Genomic DNA, 21368 nt, shown 5'->3' on the forward strand with positions numbered 1-21368 from the left:
AGTCCCAGTCAGTCCCAGCTGTTTGGATCACGGTCACATCCCAAGTCCTTCCTGGGTGTCCCCTCTCCCCCTTCTGGTCTTAACCTCTGGGGGGGCCCGATTCGGACCTCCTCCAACACATCATTTATCACAGAACCCAACAAGCCTCAGCTGGATTCTTCCTCTCCGCTCTAAAAAGGACCGCTAAGAGACCTGCTCCTGGGGGATTGTGGAATGTTTTTTTTCTCTCACCCCCCCCCCCCCCCCTTCCCAACTTCCCAGATACTTCATGAAACTTGACATGTGTGTGGAGATGGTTGCATGAGTTGTGTCACGCTTGATGATTTTGTGTGCGTTAGAACAGTTGCAGTCAGTAAGCGCAGAGATACGCTCGAGGTCCGATGAGAGAGTGGACGGACTTGGACATGAACTTCTCGGCGGGAGGCTTTCTCGCCTCCTCGGACACTTACTGCTCATCAGAGCAGCTACAGTTCTACGGTGAGTCTTTGTCTTCTTCTTATTAATAAAAAAAAATAAAAAATCTGGGGCCAAATACACGAGGGAAGATAAATGTAAGTTGAATTGGGAAGCCGAGTTGTCTATTCATGTCAGTCAAAGAGACAAAATGCACTTTGACCACAACTTGTGGGCTGGAGGAAGTGTAACGTGAAGGTGAGGGCTACACTGGAGTTTTGCTTCTAAAAGATCTCAGGGAACTTAAATATTTATTTTGGGGGGAGAGATGTGGCGTTATAAAGAGATTTAATGCAGTATGTCCCAACAAAATGAACAAAAGTTCAGTGCAGTCCTTGGCTGACTTTGATTGTCTTGATTATTTTGAAGAAATGTTAATTTTCTTTTCCAATTGTTTTCCTTTTTTTATTATTATTATTTTTTTCTTATAAAACATTCTCGACAAACAATTTGGGCCTTTTGGATGTGTTTTTTCAAAAGAAAAAATATCGATAAAAATACGTTTGTAAAAGGAATTTCAAGTGGAAGTCAAGTCAAAAATGTTGTTTGCGACATGTGGTGCCCCCACTCATCTAAAGACAGTATTCTGATTAATATTGGGTTGGTGGAACAAGAATTAAGCAGATGAATCCACCTGTTATCAGCCATTCAAGGAAGCTGACATTTTGGGCAGCACCGCCCCTAGCTGATGACTGAAACTGATGTCAAAGTGCCCTCGGGCTCACATTGCGAATGTTCCGGCTAACCGTTATTTTTTTCGGGCTGGGGAGGGCTTGGTTATTGCAAAGAACATTTTCAACTTGACTTCCACTGTAATACGTTGTCAACCTGTTAGACTAATGTAATGTCATATTTGGACTTTTTTTTGCCACCTCTGCGAAAATCGGCTATATCCAGTAAAAGTGATCATCTACAGCTGAAATAAAATTATTAATGAATAATCTAATCAAAATTCTGTCAGATTTTGCATGTTTTTTGAAAAAAAAAAAAGAAAAATGACACTGGCCATTATTTTAGGAGGCCTGGTGACATTCTTCCCTTGCAAACTCTTGAGACAAGGATGTAAAAAAGGACTCAAAAGCACAATTCACAAGTTTAAAAAATGAGAGTGGGTTCATTGAGTGTTCAACAGGGATCCTAAAGTACCCACGAAAGATTACAGCGAAGCTGAAAAAAAAAACTATACAAGAAAGTAACACCTTAGAGCTGGTAAAACTATAGGGACAAAAGTAGCCCAAAAAAAGTCACGGCAAAAACAGAGGCAAAAACGAACTTTAAAAAACACAAGAAACAAAAAGCATGGCGTCATTGTAATGTGAACCAACAATCGCGCTTTCTACAAATGAGACACGAGGGCAGGAAGTAAAGCGTTTGAAACGAGAGGAAACAATTACTACAAAATAAAAGCAAACATTTAACCTAAACGACGTGACATGGCACCTTGTTGAGGTTGCTCCTTGAGTAAGGAGAACAAAAACAACCACAAAAGGAAAATACATCAAGTGTTGAATCCTTGATACTTGCTGAACTGAAGTATTGTGCTATATGCTACATTCGTGAATGACAATTTTTGTTTATTTTTGAATGGCATGAATATTAATGCTTAAATTCAGGCATACAGTATTGTCTGCAGGATGGTGACCCGAAGTTAAGATAAATTTGGTTATACTCTGTATTTCTGGAGTACTGTCGGACAAATAGTGTTTGTTGCAGGGTTGTAGTAGTTTTTGATTTTTCATTATAGCCCATTTTTATTTCATTTTGACTTTTGTTTTTTAAATTCACGTAGTTTCAATTCGTTTATAGAGCAGGTTTGTTCCTTTTTAATAGTTTTTATTTAGTAGAAAACACATCATTTTAGTTTATATTTTATTGGTTTTTGTACTAGTTTTAGTTTTGCTTTTTTTCAATACATGGAGTATTTGTCGAGTGAAAGGTAAAAAACAACAAGTAAACTACAATTCTCAAACGACTGTTTGACTTTCCTTCTTCTGTATGGACGTATAGCAATACCAAAATCAATACTTTTAAAATTAACCCCGAATGCTCTTATTTCACTAGCGAAAATGTTTTTTTCAATTTGGTAATTTTGGTTTTAGTTATTTTGTTAGTTTCATGAACTATAGTAACTCTGGTTTGCAGTACTTTGTGTCACAAGATTTTTGTCATCACATGCAGTCACTGCAAGTGCAAACACAGTCATGGCACAGACCCGCCACAATCTTGATACTCCAGTCCTAACAAACACAGCTAGATGTCTTTTTTTTTTTTTTTTTACCGCGGATCCATCTGCTAGATGTGGTCAATCACTTTGTCTCTTGTCCTCCATGCAAGCGGACAGTCACAGCCAAAAGCGACAATAAATTCCTGGACTGGCAACTTTATCTGGAAGAAAACTTATCTAGATGAAATCCATTATTATCCTTGTAAATTTCCATTTTGTGTTTTTGTTTTTATAGGCAAAGTGGCCATTTAAAATGACAGTGCTAAGCGCTACTCATGATTTATTACAACTATTTCAACTTGTGAATTGCCTCTCTTGGGAAGCAGCTAGTATTAATCATATTAATAGAGCAACATGAATCACACGCACTGTAGCCTATAAATTAGCAATAATAAATTAGTCTTCTTACGCTGCTCAGGTGCACATTGCATCACTTGATGGATTGTGTTTATTTGCCAAGCAGACTCATTCAGGAAAGTCCAACATGCGGGAGGCAACACTCCCTCCCCCAAGCATTTGTTGGCTCCCCGTCTGCCCTCAGGGGTGGAGGTGAGAGGGAAGGCGGGTGGGGGCGGCAGGGCAGATTGTTGTTGGCTCCCAAACGTGTGGGATGCAAGGGATACTGAGGGGTGTTTAGACAGTTTTCCAATGGTTTATAAACACTTTAGTCACATGCATGAACCCCCGCCCCCCCAAACCTCCCTCCCACATACACATACACAAGCATGGTCCGAAAAAGACAAGAAACATCTGCTAAGAAACAGAAAGTGGCAGAAGGAGGTGGCAATAAGACTACTGTAGCTGTAAAGCCTTTGACTTGTCAGAATTCCCGGACTGATAAAACACATCATTTATCCTACATTTATCCATCCATCCATCCATCCATCCATCCATCCATCCATCCATCCATCCATCCATCCATCCATCCATCCAACATTTTATCATCATTGAAAAATCAAGTATCTGTCCATAGTTTCACCAAATTCTTCCATGCATCAGCTCTTGAAATGTCACTGCGCGATTCAATGAGCGCCTCCCTCATCAGTCCCAGTTGAGATGTTCCAGCTGCACTTTAGAAGTCTGCCAATGGACACAAATATTTTCTCACTGGAGGCAACACATCAGACGGAGCATCGAGCAGAGACTAAATGACATATGCAGACACCAAAATGTGGCCGACGTCATTGGGAGCTCCTCAGCTGCATCCTGGCTGTTTCTGAAACCTTCACAAGCTCTCAGCTTTTTAGTGACGGCGCGGCAAGCCGTGACGTACGAAAGAAGAGCAAATTCCAATGAGAAATTGCAGTTTGCTTAGTCATTGCTTTGGATGCTTCACATAGCTACTGTATGTCAACAAAAAAATATAACAGTATTGCACTGTACTATCAGGACTGCATAAAAAGTCTTCCAAACATGAATCACACAGTACTAGTAACCTAACATCATTTTGAGGCTCGAACTAAGCATCACAGTTTGCGAGGCGAAATTAGCATTTTGCACCACATCGCAACACAGTGAATAGCAAAACTGAGAATCAACCGACTAGACGGTTCCAAAAAGCTTCGTTGAGCTGGACGCACAAGCGTTAATATGGAGCTAATATGCGGCAGTCAGAGGTCGAGGCTAGAGTAGCTCGGTGCTACTTATGCTGCACATGCTAGCTGCAAATGTCAAAGAGCTTTGACTGGGTACAGCTATGGCTAAACACGCTGCAGAGTGGCTCTGTAGTCAGTAATCATCACCTCCATGGCGGCGAATAAGCTAAACCTCTGTTCTGACAAGTATCGTTCTGAAGGGCCGATCAGAAAAGAAGGAGATGCTAATTCCCATGCTAATCGCTAAGCTTACCTAAGACTGACACAACTAGGGCATTTAACACTGAAATTAAGTGCTTCGGGAGATCTTTTCACAGATGTCTAGGTGGAACCATGTTAAAGCGGAGAACATCCAACTTTGAACAAAAATATAGCATGCAAATTAATACGTTTCTGGACTCCGGAAAAACTACTCGGTAAACTGAACTGGAACTGGAAATGAATTAGGCTACGCTGCGCCGTACGTCAGACAGACGGAGTAGCCCTTACAAATTAGAAAGTTGCTCCTCAAATGAAGACATTGATTTGCAAAATTACTCCACAAAGAAAAACAATATTTTGAGACTTGTAATGTCATTTCATTCTAAATAGTCACATGTTGTTTCTCAATCAGACATGTTGGCTGACCCTCTGGGCTACCCACTGCCGGACCCTGACCTCCAGCTGCTCCCTTACAGCCCACAGCAGTACAATCCAGTCAGCGTGTCCTTCCCGCTCTACGGCTCTCCGTCATCCTCCACGTCTTCATCGTCCTCGCAGCCCGGCCATAATTTGTATCATTTTGGCTCTGACTTCCTCGAGGGTCCCTGCGAGCCTATCCCCCCCGAGCCCCACTGCGAGGGCCTGCATCAGGGTCTCGGGTTAGCAGGCCTTCCTGTGGTACGGAGGCCACGCGTGGGGTCTGTCGGCAGGATCCGAGGTCATGACGAGCTATGTGTGGTGTGTGGAGACAAAGCGTCGGGTTATCACTACAACGCTCTGACCTGCGAGGGATGCAAAGGTGACCGGTCACGCAATATGCCGCCGTTGGCAAGGAATCTAGTGTTTCCTCTTTCTCATTTGAATGTCGCAGGTTTCTTCAGGCGCAGTGTGACCAAAAAAGCTGTGTATCACTGTAAGAGAGGTGGTGCCTGCGAGATGGACATGTACATGCGGAGGAAATGTCAAGATTGTCGCCTCAGGAAGTGTCGCGCCGTGGGAATGCTGGCTGAGTGTGAGTAGAGCCCACGCGCCATTATTATTTCACTGATGGCACTCAAGGTGCCTATCATATGTTGTAGGACAAAAACGAGACATCAATTTTATTCTTGTAAAATATGTTTAACATCATTGTAAAACACTGTAACATTCATCAGTTTCAGCATTAACAGTCAAATGAAAAATGAAAACACTAAAACACTGTACTGGAGTTCAACTGAAATGTATTGCACATAAACGTTAAATAAAACTTGTATGTAAATAAAAGTTTTTAGACAAATAGTTCTGAAAGTTTTCACACAATTGTGTTGTAACAGGAAGTTAAATACAACTGAACTGAACTGGGGCGATGATTCTTTCACTTACTACCAGAATTTGGAGAATCAATGAAAAGGTGAACTTTGTAAAACAAAACATAGTAAAAAACAGACTGCATTGACCGTATATGTCCAGTAGGTGGGGGTATGCACGAAAGACAGAATCATGGGTTAGACTGGCTGTAGCAAGAACTAATTATGCGCTAAGAGTTTATAAAGTAGCTTTAACTAAAGAGACAGTTTTACAGAGAAGTTCTTGTTTGTTAAGGTTTACAGTTCTATTTTTATTTTTGGGAGAGAGTAGGGTTAGGAGGTTGTGTAACTGCATCAGAAGGTGGCAATAATGCACCAAAAGTTGTTTGCCAACCGTTAAAAGACAGAAGAAGAAGAAGAAGAAGGAGAAGAAGAAGAAGGAGAAGAAGGAGAAGAGGGAGAAGAAGGAGAAGAAGGAGAAGAAGACTAATTTGAAGAAAAAAACATTACAGCATTTCATCAATTTTTGTATTTTATTTATTTCGGTTTGCACTATATATATATATATATATATATATATATATATATATATATGGGCGTATAACTGTAAGTAAGTCAGTACAATTGATCACCAGCAAGACTCCAAGGGCCCCAGCAAAACGCTGACCCTGCTGAGCTGCTGTGGCTCAGGTCATAGAGTGCGTCGCCCAGTGACCGAAAGTTTGGCTGTTTGAATCTTGACTCTTCTGTTTTGCTTTTGCTGGTCTTGCTGGTGACATCAGCACAAAAACAAAACAAAACAAAACAATGCTGGTCGTTGCTCTTTTTCAAAATTGATTTATTATTTTTTTAATTTTTTTAGCAGGGTTTGCCAAATGCTGCGACAACAGCAGACAGGACTGCTGTGATGATGAGTTGTTCTCCTTCCTGCATCTTCTCCACAGGCCTTCTGACGGAGGTTCAGTGTCAGTCCAAACGACTGAGAAAAGGAGGAAGAGGAAGAAGACAGGAGGAAGAGGAGAGTGCGGACAGCAAGCAGGTCAGCTCCACCAGCAGACTACATGGACAGGTACAGCTGGATGCTTCATTTGTCTACTGCTGACCAATCTTGTATTGTAAGACTAGGGGCGGAGCCATGGGTGGGCCTGGGTGTGCACAGGCCCACCCAGATTGACAGACTGGCCATGGAGTGAGCTTCATGAAAAAATACATACTTTTAAATTTATAGTCAATTATTATTAAATTAATTTTTAATGATTTTTCCAGGCCACGTTCTGGCACCGTCCCTGTGTCACACACAGAGTTGGTCACTTGACGCTCTTTTGCCGGTCCGTTCTCCCCCTTCAGTCCGCGACCTGGGTACCCTTCCGTCCTTGTCCCTCAATCGTTATTCATAAAAATTATCGTCCGACCCCGTCCGTCCTCTTAAAGCGCTTTCCTTCTTACATTCTTTACTTCTTACATACATGCTTAGTCCGTCCTTTGTAAAAGAGTTTTCGTTCTACGTCTGACCGTCCGCTATTTGAAAAATGTTCCCTTCGTTTGTCAATCGTCAGCAAAACGGGCATCCGTCATAGGCGGATAGACGGACCCGTCGCCCAGCTCTGGACCAAACCCAGAAAACCGTGACTTCCGTAATTTTAGGCCTTTGAGTTTGGCATTTGAGTGCCTTATAGGCACTGTGATGTCATTTTCAGTCGACAGCAAGCGGCAACATGGTCGCCCCCTGCGTTTGATAAAAACGGGTGGATTTTGCTGCTTAATTCTTATTCCACAAATGCAATATTAATCAGAATGCCGTGTTTAGACTTGTGGCGGCGCATAGAACATTTTATTGTTAAGAATTTGTTTTACTTGGTTTCCCCTCTAAGACTTGTATACTTAGACTAATATTCTTCTACAAGTGACTTTAACTTTTACCAACGTTATTTTGTGTTAAGATACTCATACGTTTTACCCAAGTATCACTTTCAGGTTACTTCATCCAAGTCTCCTGGGGGCTAAATAGTATTACTTATTATACCAGTGTGAACTATTTGATGATTGTGTGCCACACCAGGTTGTTGCATCCCCCTTAAGCCGAGAACAGAAGCACACCGTGGACAAGATGGTGGAGGCTCATCGATTGTGTCGAGCTCAGTACAGCGACCGCTGCAGGGTGACGACATGACGTCGCGTCCGAATGCACCGTTTTCGCCGTGTGTGCTGTTCTCACTTTATATTTGTGCGCAGATGTTTGATTGGCCGTGTGCAGTGGAAGGGGGCGGGCTTTCAGATATGATGTCGCCTCAGCTGCAAAGAGTGCTTCAGTTTGCCAGGATGGTGCCCGGTAAGATGTTGTTGACAAATGTCGTTAAACGTTCGAGAGTTTTGGGCAGGAGGGACCAGAGGGTCAAGGTTTAAGTCCCGTTGCGGACCAAAAAAAATGCTACTGCTGCTAACAGGCTAATGTTGAACAATTTTGGTGAATGCTGCAGAACGTTGGTCATTACTATTGACTGTGGGGGAATTTTGCTGTAACTTTTGCAGACTTTAGACGGGAGGTAGGGTAAATTTGACATACTGTATCGACAAACCAAACGCTTACATTCTCAACCATGGAGAATTTTTGAATCAGAGTCACGATAAGTTGTGCATAAATACAATGGCTGGAAAAGTTGTGCTTTTCCACAGGTTTTGACATGTTGGACTTGTCGGACCAGCGCTGCCTCTTGTCAGCGTCTTCACTGGACCTCATGTTCCTGCTGTCCGCCCAGAACTTCGCCAGCAACCCGACTGCAAAACCTGCTGCAGGTGAGAAAGCGAGTCAAGACCAGCTAGACTTCACTAGAGTGATTCTCAAAGTGTGCAATGGGTACTATTAGTGGTACATGGGCCCCTTCTAACTGTGCATGCGAGAATCACTGAATTCACTTTTCAAACTGTGCTTGATGTTACTGATTTGAATGATTTTTTAGTCCAGCACAGTACTTTTGTTAAGAACAGCTTAGTTGTACTTAACTTTTAAGTGCAATACATTTGCACTTGTTTTCAAACCATTTTTAGGTGCGTGCAATGTATTTGAATGGTATAATCTTTATATATTTCTTACTTAATCATTATATATATATATATATATACATATATACATACCGATTTTTATTTTAAATATTAATATATTTAAAGAGGAAGTCCTAGGGGCTCATCTTGCATACATCACATGACCAAACCCAGAAAACAAGTGAGCCGTGTTTTCTGAAGCCGAGCCATGGTTGGTTGTTATCTGAGCAACTGTGATGTCATTTTCAGTTGACAGCAAGTGACAAAATAGCTGTCTCCTGAGATGGATCAAAACAGGTGGATTTTGCAGTTTAATTCATACTCCGCAAATGCAATATTAATCAGAATGGCGTGCTTGGACTAGTGGGGGTACATAGAAGACATTATTGTAAAGGAAACTTTTGACTTGACTTCCCGGTTAAGCACAAGTGTTCATTTTCCAACCGTGCATCAGACGGCTAACAATGCTATTAAATTGATCTTTTTGATAATAATAACCCTCTGTCTAATGTTTGATGAACATCACCATGCCTGGCACTGTATTTGGATGTTTTTTAGCTACTTGGAGAGCAAAGTGTTTTTTGAGGTGGTACTTGAAACATTGTCAGTTCCAATTGTCGCTTTTTTTTTTAGCACTGCAACTTTTCAGCACATCAACACACAACTGGCTGAGATTTGTCGACTCAAAGGACAATTTCCAAAGTGAGTAGCAGTCACAAGTTATATTCATAGCAGAAAACCAAAGAAAGTGAAAGGAATGTGTGTGTGTGTGCGTGCGTGTGCGTGTGTATATCCGGGTGTTGACAGGATGCAGCGAGGATCTCCTGAGCCCCGCGCTCAACTTCTTTCACAGCATGGTGGCACTGCAGGTGACCGAGGCCGAGTACACCCTGCTCGGTGCTACTGCTCTGCTCTGCTCAGGTCAGAATGATAACAATACAAACAATTCTTTCCATATACTGTAAACTGGGGATTAGTGTAAAATAAAGTGATCTCTGTTTGGACTTCAGTGAACCTTAACTTATTCATAGATTTTTTGGGGTAGGGGAACCTTTGCTCAATTATTTGTTAAAAAGCGCACCTAGTCTAACATTATAATATTGCAATGAAGCCATGTTGTAGCATCTTGGGTTTGTCCATTATCACAGAGTGCATTGACATGCAATTATTCATGAAGATATACAAATGTTTGGCTGCAAATAACCCTTGCAAAGCCAAGCTATTCAGCATGGTGATCAAAAGCCTCGACCAATATAGAGAAAAACAATATAGAGAAAATCCCCCTCCATTGCGTGTTCCGGGGCCGCGGACACTATTACGTGGACTTTTTTTTTTGTCCAGTTATAACTCAATTTTGGGCTTTATTTGTTGGTGTTATTTCACCTTTGGCCACTAGGTTGTAGGTTGTGTTGAACTCTGTGCAAATCTGAGAGAAGCGGGTTTACTATGATAACATCAGTGCAGTACAATTAGGAGTGGCCCCGAGATCATGTGTAAACTCATTCAGTTTAAAGCGGAAATCAACCCAAACACATTTTTTTCAAGAATATGTTCCCAGCAGACCCAATAGTTGAAACACGGCATTCTGATTAATTTTGCGTTTGAGTAATATGAGTTAAGCAGCAAAATCCACCCCTTTTTAGCCATCTCAGATGGCGGCCATTTTGTGACTTCTGTCGACTGAAAATGACATCACAGATGCTCAGGGCTCGGGTAACGACCAATCACGGCTGACCTGTTTTCTGAAGCTGAGCCATGATTGATCAGAACGCAATATTTATCAGAATGCCTTGTTTCAACTAGTGGGCTTACATAGAACGTATTCTTGAAAAAAAAAAATGTTTGGGTTCACTTCTTCCTTTAAGCATCCGCTTGTGGTTGAGTTGTGCCTCTGCATCCATCCCGCAGACAGTGCGTCGCTGTTGGCCGCCAGCTATGTGGAAAAATTGCAGGAGCTGATCCTGGACCTACTCTCTCGCCTGTGCGGGACCCGGGCTGGAGCGGCAGGGCGTGGGCCGCAGAGGTTTGGTCGGCTTCTGGGACGGCTGACGGAGCTTCGGACCCTCCGTCACAACTACCTCCTCTTGACCCGGCCCAACCACGGACTCTGATGGGGGGGTCGAGCGCAAGGTCTCTTTGCGTCTCGTGTGCTACAACACAGGCAGTGTTTTGATGGCCCACAAATCACTTGTGTTGGCTTGTGCAGGTCTTCGGGTCCATTTCGGTACTTTTAGAAATTTCTTCCAGAGCACGGGTGGGCAAAGTATGGTCCACGGGCCACATTCGGCCCACTCCAATTTTTCATGGACCACAGAGCACTTACATTATCAAGAGTCTTGTGATATTCGTTGTACCATCTAACCATTTTCCCTCAGAAATTTTGGTTAGTTTTTGGAAGGTATTTATTATTTATTTATTTTATTCATTTATGTTATTAAATAACACTGGTCAACACTTTTTTTTTTTAATCAGAGATGCAAGTAAACCTTTCTAGACTAATTGTTTGCGCTGATTCTAAATCTGCTCTTGTTTTTCTCTAGCATATCAGGTTTTCATAATAATATAATAACAATATTTAGTAATATTTATGAATTAAGAGTTAGGTCCCTGCAACAGGACAACACATGGTAAAATCCATATTGCGCATGATTTTATAGATCAAACTTAAAAATTAAATAAAAAGAACATATCTGAAAAACTTGATGTGCTAGAAACAAAGTATAGACATTTTTGAAATAAAAGTCAAAAATACATTTTGGGCCGCATAAAGCCATCTTTGATTAAAATTTGCTGTTGAGCAGTGTAATAGTTGATTGAAATTAATAACATTAAAAGCTATATTACTAAAATATTTTTTTTTCTACATTTAAAATCATTCAGATGTTTACACATAATTGTAATTTAGTAAATCACAAATAGTGAAATTTATATTAAAACATTTTATCAGTACAATAAATAATTTTACATAAATTGAACATTTGCCGTATGAAGATTTTAAAATTTCTTAAATAATTGGTTATTTTTCTATAATGAAATTAATTATAAAAAATATAAAAATGAGAATGCAGTATTTTATCACGAACAGAAATTATTTTTACATATACTGGTACTTTATTTTTTAAATTGAATTAATACTTGGTTTATTAATTATAACCAACTTATAAGTCACAGTTTTTAAAGTATTTTGTCAATTTAAACTATGCATGTAACATTTCTTATTTTTTTATTTTATATATAAATTCATTCGTAAATAAAACAATTACAAAGTAAAAGCATTTTTTTATCATAGAAAAAAATGATAAAAAAAAGTAAACGGATCGATGTAGCCTACATTTAGCATTTTATACCTTTATTAAATAATTGGTTGATAATAAATTGATTACAACTAGAATTTAAAAAAAGAAAATATTACTGTTGATGATCTGTTTTAAAAATCAAACGTGGCCCTTGAGCACAAGTTTGCCCACCCTTGTTGGAGAAGAATGATTTAAATGTGCTTCCTTAAACAGTATCCACTATAAGAAACTAAATGCCTCCAAGTGCCGCTTGATGGCAATTAACTACCTTGACTATTGTAATGTTACAGTGCGGTTTGATGACACCATGGTTTGGTTAGCTCACCCATAACGAGTATGACATGATCAGGAGGCAGCGGGATTTTGTCCATCTATCCGTTTACTATAACCCTCATTAGGGTTGCGGGTGAGCTGGAGCCTACCCTAGCTGACTTGGGGTGAGAGAGGTAGCCGGCCAATCATAGGGCACAAAGATAACCATTCACAGTTCCACCTCCAACTGCATTATTGATAGCAACTAAAAATAAAAAGGATTGCTACTGAATAGATGCTATAACCGTAGCAACTCTCTGTCATCAATACAGAAGCGTTACTATGGGAAGTGTGGAAAAGGAAAGAACACAGAAAATCAAACTTTGCTTATTTAATCTAACAGCACTTTCAGTGCCTCAGGATTGCAGTTATGTGGAAACTTTATGTATAGAGAATTTTACAAGGTCACAGCTGAGGGCATCAAGCCATCTACTTAAAGCACTTCCAATTGTGGATACGGCTCTAATTATGATGCACAGAGATATATCAACTCAATTCTTTTTTCTTTGGCCATTAAACTCTAGTAAGCACACAATTAAAAGATAAGCCAGTTAGATATTCCAAAAGGTTTTAATAGAACAATGTTTTCCCCTGATTGAGGAACTATGGATTCAAACAAAGTATTTGGTGGGTACAGAAAATATGCACAAGCTTATGAAGGTGTAGGTTTTTCTATTTCATATTAATAAATATTTGAGTTGGGATGTGTTTGTCTGGTTGGGAGCAACAATCCAAATGTACATATCGCTGGTGTTGGGCTAAAACCTCGGATCTCAAAATTTGATAAAATTTTTATTTTTACACAAATCTATACATTTAGTCAGTACTTGTGGATGTCATTTTTACAAATTATTGACCGACATCAAGTGTTGAAAATGGCTTGCTATCTCTGATGATGCAATGTTAATGGTTGAACAAACGTTTTTGCAGTCTCCTGAAAAGTGATCCTTTTGGAGGTACAATGATTCCGCCCAACGCCAACAATATTTACCTGTTAAAATGTTGTTGTTGTTGTTTTTTTTTTTTAAAAACCTCTCAATTTATTTTTAAATATAATTCTTGCTTTTACCAATATAATTTCATTTCTATAGTTGTGTCTTCCATAAATAATTTCTCTCCTGTATCAAAAGAAGAGAATTCATAATTCTGAACAATGGCTCATTCATTGTGTTCATTGACAGACACACACACATACACATACACACGCACACGCACGCGCGCACACACTCACGCACAATGCAGCAAGTCAGGAACAAATCCTCCACAAATATAAACAGCCTCACGTTGCCCCTTGTGGCTTGATTGAAAAGAGCAACACAAAGTGACCAAGGCTTCTTCTTACAAACATAATGCACGCTAAGTGCACCTTTGATCTGTACAAGTGTATTTCATAAAAGATTAGAGTGTAAAAAGCTATTGTATAAAAGATGGCAGTGATCCATTCATAGGTCCTCTGCACTTGGTATAAATATCTTTCAAAGTTCATCGTCATTCAAACACGTCACAACAGGATTTGCATGACGTACAATACAAGCAGACACATGACTCAGTAGGGTGCAGCGGACCACTAAATGAGGAGGGTGGAAAGGGGCGGGGCACCCAAGCTTCATGATGGCGGAGGCAAACGAGCTCTACAGGAAATTGGAGGTGACAAAACCTTGGCTGTGGCTCACTCTGCTCTGGTGGATCATGGCGCGGTCGTAGGCCACCTGCACAGACTTGCGGAGGCTGGGCTTGCGGCCCTCCATGATGCGCAGCTTGTCCGCCGTGTTGTCCGCCCCCAGGGGGCTCACCTTATCACGCGTGAGCCACTGCCTGCGGGGACGAGGACAGATGCGGGAGACGTCAAGTACGTGGCGCCATTTGGTGGTTGGAGGCTCAACGACTAAGGGGGCATATTCTCCGGCTCGGTCGAGTCCGAAAATGTTCCCAACAACTCAAGTGTGTCACGTACGCACCTTTACGGAATGTACACACTCTGGGTGGAGCGATGCGCCAAGTCTCACACACACGCATATAAAGTCTACCGTGCGTGAATCAATCCAATGCGTTATTTCCTCATAGTGTTGCACAATAAAAAAAAAAATTTGACACTGATACGATACCTGCATAAAAGACCTCGATACCGGTACTGAGACGATACCACGACCAAAACTTTAAACATCAGTAAAAAGCAGTGAAATAACAACTTCAAATTTGTTACTAATTAGAATTCATCTGATAAAATACAAAATAAAATGTGATTTTTTATTCAACACTACGAATGTTTGCATGTTCTGTTTATTATTTTATGTTAAATGCTGTGAAAGCGCTATATGTATTGTATATTGTATGGTCATTTTATATAAATGCAGGATTTTACAAAAGTCTTAGGGCACCAAAAAATGTGTTGTTTATTACAGCTTCCAGGGAGTATAAAATCTATTTATTAGGTATTGTAACTAGTGGTGTCAAATTTACCGCGTTAACGGGCGGCAATTAAATTTTGTAATCGATCGCGTCAAAATAGTTGACGCATTTAACCTATGCATAATCCCACTCAGAAATTCCGAGTGAGGAGCAGAGCGGACGCGTGTCGCCCGCAGGAGTATAAAGAAGCATTTCGAAAGAAGAGGGCAGCTTTAAATCTCAGAAATATCAATAAATTGGTTTGCCTCAGCGACTGAGGATAAGTAGAGAAGAGGGATGTCTTGTTTTGTGTTCATAAATCAGTTCAAAGGAGGAACACACGACGTGCTGATACCACCTACAGCATAGCGCAGCATAACGTCAGCCAATCACATTCGTGTGCACTTCAGGGACCACTCGGAAATCATAAAAAAAAGAATATTACAAGGGCCACATGTAAATGTGTACACACACACGCTTTGTTTGCACACATTGGAAATATTTCTGTCACTGTTCTGAGGTCCTTTTGCGTTTTTGTTTTTGTAGCGAATAAAAATACTGTCTACTACAGAAAGAATGTTAATAATGTTAATTTAAAAATGGTAATTTTCAATTTGTTGTAATAAAAACTACATTACATATGAACAGTTATGTTGAATATATATATATATATATATATATATATATATATATATATATATATATATATATATATATATATATATATATATATATATATATATATATATCAGTCTTGTGTCTTTTATCTTTCCATTCCAACAACAATTTAGAGAAAAATACGGCATATTTTGAAGATAGTTTTAATTGCAATTAATTACGAGAAACTATTCTTTAAGCTGTGAATAACTCCATTAAAATGTTTAATCGTTTGACAGCCCTAATTGTGGCTTAAGTGACTAGATGGAACATTGATTGGAATTAAGTAAAATGGCCAACTGATGTACACTTACAAAGGTTGAGTGTATTACAAACCGTAGTACAGTGAAATAGATAGGCGGGCAGTCTGTTGCCAAAATGCAATTATCGGGTCACGACGTGCTTCAGTGAATGGGAGCGAGCAAGGAGGCCTGCTCAAAGTGCACACACACCGTCCTTTATAAAAAGCAAATGGTGCCAGTTAGGCCAGGTCGCTAACGTGGCAAACATCCAGACTTGGATATTTATTTATTTACACGGGAAGGATTTAACCTGACGTGCGTCCGAGACGGACGGGCTTCTGCCTTCTGTGCGCCGGCCCCATCTGACAGACAGATTTGGAGCGCCTTCGCTGTATTTGAGCAACATTTCACAAAGGGCAGAATGCTCGTCTCACCACGTTCGCTTGTTGTCAAAGAAGAGCACCAAGTAGAGCCTCTGGCTGCTCTCCTCCTGCCTCTTCTCCCCCAGCCGGAGGACATCTTTGGGTGGGACTGGGATGGGCACGCCGTTGAGCAGCAGGCCCTCTTCCGGCATCTCCGGGTCGATGATCTGGAACAAAACTTGCAGTCAGCCAGACTGATGATGCCACCACAGAGCCGAGGCGGTGCCCGGAGAACGGTTGCGAAGACATGAGAGGGCTGTATGTCATACCAGAGCTGGATAGGAGGGATATCCTCGACATTTGGCCCAAACCAGGTCTAGAGGCTCCAGCTCGGTCTCATCCTCACACGTTTGGCTGCCGTTACCTACGGTTATAATAAAGCGCATACATTTACTGTGCAACGGAAAAGATACGAAAATAATCGACACACACCAGTGTAATTGGTGTCTCCGTTGACTATTTCCAGGAAGGGAACTTTGGAAAGGGCAGGTTTCCCCAGGCTTCGTTTGGGCGGTGAGGCGCTATGAAACAAAGTTGTGTCGTTTTAGTCGAACAATTATGAATGACAAGTAGACAACTATCACACATGATCTTTTTACATTTCTTTGCGGAGGACCGGACAGGGACTGTATTCGGAATCGGACCCGCCATCTTTGTGCTTGTCGAAGCCATTCGTCAGTCCTGAAAGTAAAGAAGAGCTATTTGTTTATTTATTCAGATGGACGGCGATGCAATTTCATGATGGGGATAGCCTGTAAGGTATCACGAGAAAAAAAAAAAATTAATCCAAGGGGGAAAACTACAAGTCCAAAATTGAATTTAGTAATGCCATTCATTTGCTTTCTTTCAGTGACAGTGGAAGAAAAAAAAATATCCGATTTTTGTTGGTGCAGTCTGTGGTCAAGAAAAAAAAGCAAAGCATGCATAAGACCAATTAATACTGACATGTTGTCTACACTAATCAGCAACTTCATGATGTACAACTGTATTCATACACACTAGAGTAAGATCCAATATAAAAGTTTCCCAGTGAAAAGAATGGAAATGGAATTATATCGGTTGCCGCCCCATAATAAAGTTATATTTACTGTACTTGACTTTTATTGATGCGATTAAAAATAAACAGTGTACAATATAGAAATAAGTTAAAAAAAAATCATTATGAAGAAAAAACAAGCAAATGACTGTGGAACGGTTGGCTACTGTTCACCTTGACTATGGGCACAGCTAGAATGGCTGCCACATTCCACAATGCAACGCAAACACCGCATTGCATTCTGGGACGTGGCAGCTATTTTGGGCGAGCTGTACCCATGGTGAACATAAACAAGGCTGTGTAGTCACTTGAGTGAAAGAAGGCACATGAAAATAGAAGAAAGGGTATTCCCCCCCCCCCCCCCCCCCCCCCCCAGGGAAACATGAAGCCACGACGCCTCACAGACGCCATCACAAGCGAGCTCTCATAGTGTGGCTGGCCCAAGGTGGAGCCTGGGCACACGCTCCTGGCTGGCACTTGCCTTGAATCTGCTCACTACGCGTCGACAGAGTCGGCTGAGGGACTGCTTTGCTGGCCTGCGCTGCTTCAACAAAGGTTGTTTTTTTTTTTTTTTTATAAACTTGTCTGTTTGTGTGCACGAGACAACATTGATTTCATTATTATTGTACAAATGGCAGATTAAAAAAAAAAAATAACTGCGCAGCAAGATCAATAGCATGAATTCTTTTGTTCGGTTATTATTTCCTCCTTCTTTTTGCCCCCCTAACAGTAAAAGGATTCCTACTAAAACTATCATGAACAGTTTTCATTTTGTTTTGGGCGATCCAAAGTGCTAATAAAAAAAACCGCAATAAGACGCTTGCAATGTGTGACACACAGTCAACGATGATTACTCATCACAAGAAAAGGCACAGCCATGCCAAGACTGTTTGGTGAGCTGAGAACAGTGCATGAACCAAAGTCATTTTTCTTTCAAATTTGTTTGTAAACTGGGTTTTGAAGTTCCACCGTATTCCCTTTGGGAAAACACGATCGAAATCCACACAAAATCTGACAGAGCAGTCCCCAAATAACAAGTAATAGTTTATCTCCCAAACATTTAACCGTGTTGTAGCCTAGCGGTAGTTTTGATCCATTCAATAGAACCGAGGAAAAAAAAGAGAGATAGACACACAAACTTACCTGGATCGCAAGCTCAAGAGTTAATCAATATATCTGTTCGTCATCCAAATCTGTCGCGGTTAGACGCTGTGTACATTCTGCTGTATGTGACAATTACAGGTACAATCTTCTAACAAAACAAAGGCATTATCAAGTTCTTTATGATGTACATTGCACAGCAAAATACGCTATTTATTAGAGTTGTCCCGATCCTATCGTGCGATTGGAAATCGGGACCGCTCACGTGATTTTCAGCTGATCGGTATCTGCTGAAAAAGATCCGATTTTTTGCGTTTCTTAATTTATGAAGTCAAGAATAAGCATTGTGTTTACTTGATTTGAACCACTACTGACTTATACATAACCTTATACAAAGTTATCATGTTGAGATCCAAAGTGCCAACAAAAAAATAAATAAAATAAGACACTTGCAATGCTTGCTCTTTTTTGAATTTGTAATGCATTGCCAAGGAATTGGTTAGAGAATCGGTATCAGCAGATAATTATAAGCAAATGACTCGGACTTGGGTGCAAAAAAAAACCACCTTTACTATCGACATTGGCCCATCACTGAAGTGTGTATTGTCAGGGGACTACCATAAATACACATTTTGTGTCAGCACCTTTGTTATGTGAACTGGCTAGCACGCAGGTACCTTCCATGATTTAGCTGGTGTGTCATGTTAAAAAAAAAAGAGACAAGGAAAAGAATCTTACCACTTTTCAGGCTTTGAGTCAGCATTTTGTCCAGTTCTCCATCTGAGCTCATGTCATGACTGGGGGTCCATGGGTCATTCAGACAGGGGGTGTCTATGGCTTTCTGGGGGGTTTTGGTAGGGGTGGATAAAGGTGTAGTAGACGGGGTGTTGGGTGCAGAGGGGGAGGCGCTTGTACTGTCGTCCTGCGACCCCTTCCCATTAGGCAACGCATTGTCCCGGAACATCTTTGCCCCATTTTTTGCCTTTTTGAACAGCACGGAGGTCCGTCGTCCAACGCCCCCGGCGAGCGGCCGTGTGGGGGTGCTGAGGTCGGGGAGGCCGTTGGCCCCCACCAAACTTGCCGATGGCGACGTCTCCTGGACTTTGGTGCGACCGTTGCGTCCCGCGTCGCTGTCTGCGAGGGCGCCGACGAGCTTGCGCCGCTTGCAGGGCCATCTGGAGAGCGGAGGATCCTTCGTGATCGGCCGCAGCGTGGGAGGCTCCAGGGGTGTGTCGCCCAGTCGTGGAGGAGGGGCCGGCCCGGTGGGTTCCAGCGTTGGGGGCGAGGCGGATTTGACGTCTTCTGGAAGAGGGGAGGAAACGTGAAATTCACTTTCACTCTGCATGTCGTTCCACAAAATGACCATTGAGTAGGTGGTGTGATGTGGTGGTGTCGTAGTCACACTGGAGAATGGTGTCCTGTCTCTGATCCAAAATTCAACTGAACTGTCTAACCACAACACAAAGACCACTTGAGCTTCAGTGGAACCTCGGAAGTCAAACACAACCAGTTCCAGGACACGGGCCAACTTCACATTTGTTCAGATTTAGAATCCATTTTTCCCCATAGGAAATAATATTGAAGAAATAATCTGTTCCTGGGTCAAACGGCCATCATATATCTGTATAGGAATTTTTTTAAATAACATTTTTACATTCTTAAAAAAATGAAATAACTGAACATAATGACATTTTCAAGCAAATAATACAGCTGGATGGTCAATGTGGCTCACTTACTGTAAAGTGCCAAATTATACCAGTATTTTTACTTTTTTTTTTTTTTTTACAGTGGTGGCATGACAAGCAACATAATATCAATAAATCCTTTAGATGCTCAGTGATCTTAAGTCACATGAGTCAATCATAACTTTTCAGCTACATTCTGCTCCAATTCCAAACCGTACGACCACATTGGTGCTTGACTTTATGGAGGTTCCACTGTATTCTGGGGGATGTAACATCATACACACTTACGATATTAAGACGAGTGAAGAATTAACATTGCTCTCACAACTGTACACCAGCACCATGGTACCAGGGCTGGATTGAAATGGTGCTACTGGCCGAATCAGTTTCCTCCCGCCCTCCTCCTGGACGGCATGAGCCCGTCCGAACCCAAACGTGGGATGATATGACATATGACTGACTGTACAGTATGTGGCCAATGGAGAGTGGTGAGTCCATGAGAGTGATGTGTAGAAGAGGTGCAGAGTGCACTTGGAGAGAGGAGTTGTGAGGCAGCCATGGCTAACGAGACTCTGTGGGCCCCTACTTACTAGACTGCAGACAGTGGGGTGGTTGGGGTTGGTGCGTGGGGGTGACCCTGGCTCAATTACCTGAGGACAATGTGCCGTTAGCTCATGTTCACAACTGGTCTCATTGAAACAAAAGTGGGTTTCAAGGGGGAAACAAAAAAAAAAAAAAAAAAAAAAAACTGTGCATGCACCGGCAGTTCTCTTACACGTCGGCTTTTGATCACTAACCTTTGTCTGACGTTGAAAGGCCATTTTCTGCCTTGATGTCATCGGCCTTGTCATCTTCATCCACCCCCTCCTCCTCTTCATCGCTGTCTTCTTTTACACGGCCGTTGTGAAGGCTGTGGCGGTGCGGAGCCTGCCGGAACCGAATGTTGTTGATCTCGCGGCGGAGCAGGCGCATGCGTCGCGTGCGAGCACCGCTGCATCGGGTGGAGCTGACGAAGTCCAGCTTGTCCAGTAGCTCCTTCAGCTGCTCCTCCACACTCATGTGGAGCCGGTTGTCTGGGTTCAGCACGCAGTCCACTGGACAAAAAAAAAAAAAACGTAAGGTCACTTAGCATGCAAGCTTTTCCTTGACATGTCCTTTTTTGTCTATAGGTTGAACAACTTAACCCTAAAATACTAACATGAAAATTGGCAACACCGTCACTAACGTCGGGTACATTTACCCCAATACAATATCGCGGATAAAAAAAATACAGTTTTCATCAATTTATGTAAAAGTACAACACTGTTCCGTTCTCATGTTTTCTCGTTGAGGACTGACTTTGCACCGGAGGTTACTGTGACACAAGTGGACTGATACTAAAAATTGAGCGTCCGTTATTTGTCATCCGTCTGCAGCGTGGGTACCATTCCG

At 41.5% G+C, this 21368-nt stretch overlaps 2 protein-coding genes and 1 long non-coding RNA gene across 5 annotated transcripts in view; 2 read left to right on the plus strand and 1 right to left on the minus strand.

Moving 5' to 3' along the window:
- On the plus strand, nt 1-13427 carry nr1h5 (nuclear receptor subfamily 1, group H, member 5). 2 transcript variants are annotated; one of them, XM_086027681.1, is made up of 10 exons: nt 1-477; nt 4886-5272; nt 5345-5485; nt 6704-6828; nt 7819-7917; nt 7992-8088; nt 8433-8552; nt 9432-9500; nt 9606-9719; nt 10707-13427. In XM_086027681.1, exons 1-10 carry the CDS (start codon nt 381-383, stop codon nt 10907-10909), a joined length of 1452 nt encoding a protein of 483 aa, XP_085883807.1. In that variant the 5' UTR covers nt 1-380; the 3' UTR covers nt 10910-13427. The 2 variants fall into 2 exon arrangements, with proteins under 2 accessions (XP_085883807.1, XP_085883798.1); XM_086027672.1 differs by having other exon boundaries at nt 4886-5485.
- The window catches only part of brpf3b (bromodomain and PHD finger containing, 3b), a 15591-nt gene continuing 7180 nt past the window's right edge, over nt 12958-21368 (minus strand). Inside the window, exons 7-13 of the mRNA XM_086027658.1 lie at nt 20735-21031; nt 18991-19554; nt 16715-16796; nt 16548-16636; nt 16385-16479; nt 16128-16282; nt 12958-14221 (exon numbers count right to left, since the gene is read on the minus strand). Of these exons, the coding sequence (XP_085883784.1) occupies nt 14038-14221; nt 16128-16282; nt 16385-16479; nt 16548-16636; nt 16715-16796; nt 18991-19554; nt 20735-21031 (1466 nt within the window). The 3' untranslated portion in view covers nt 12958-14037. The remainder of the gene's footprint in view (nt 14222-16127; nt 16283-16384; nt 16480-16547; nt 16637-16714; nt 16797-18990; nt 19555-20734; nt 21032-21368) is intronic.
- The window catches only part of LOC147153318 (uncharacterized), a 21025-nt gene continuing 17190 nt past the window's right edge, over nt 17534-21368 (plus strand). For both annotated transcript variants that reach the window (XR_015086420.1, XR_015086419.1), the window contains exon 1: nt 17534-17706. This is a non-coding gene — a long non-coding RNA (uncharacterized LOC147153318). The remainder of the gene's footprint in view (nt 17707-21368) is intronic.

This window comes from Filicampus tigris, chromosome 1 (assembly GCF_054856515.1).
Source record: "Filicampus tigris isolate MCC_2025a chromosome 1, RoL_Ftig_1.0, whole genome shotgun sequence".
Classification (NCBI taxonomy): domain Eukaryota; kingdom Metazoa; phylum Chordata; class Actinopteri; order Syngnathiformes; family Syngnathidae; genus Filicampus; species Filicampus tigris.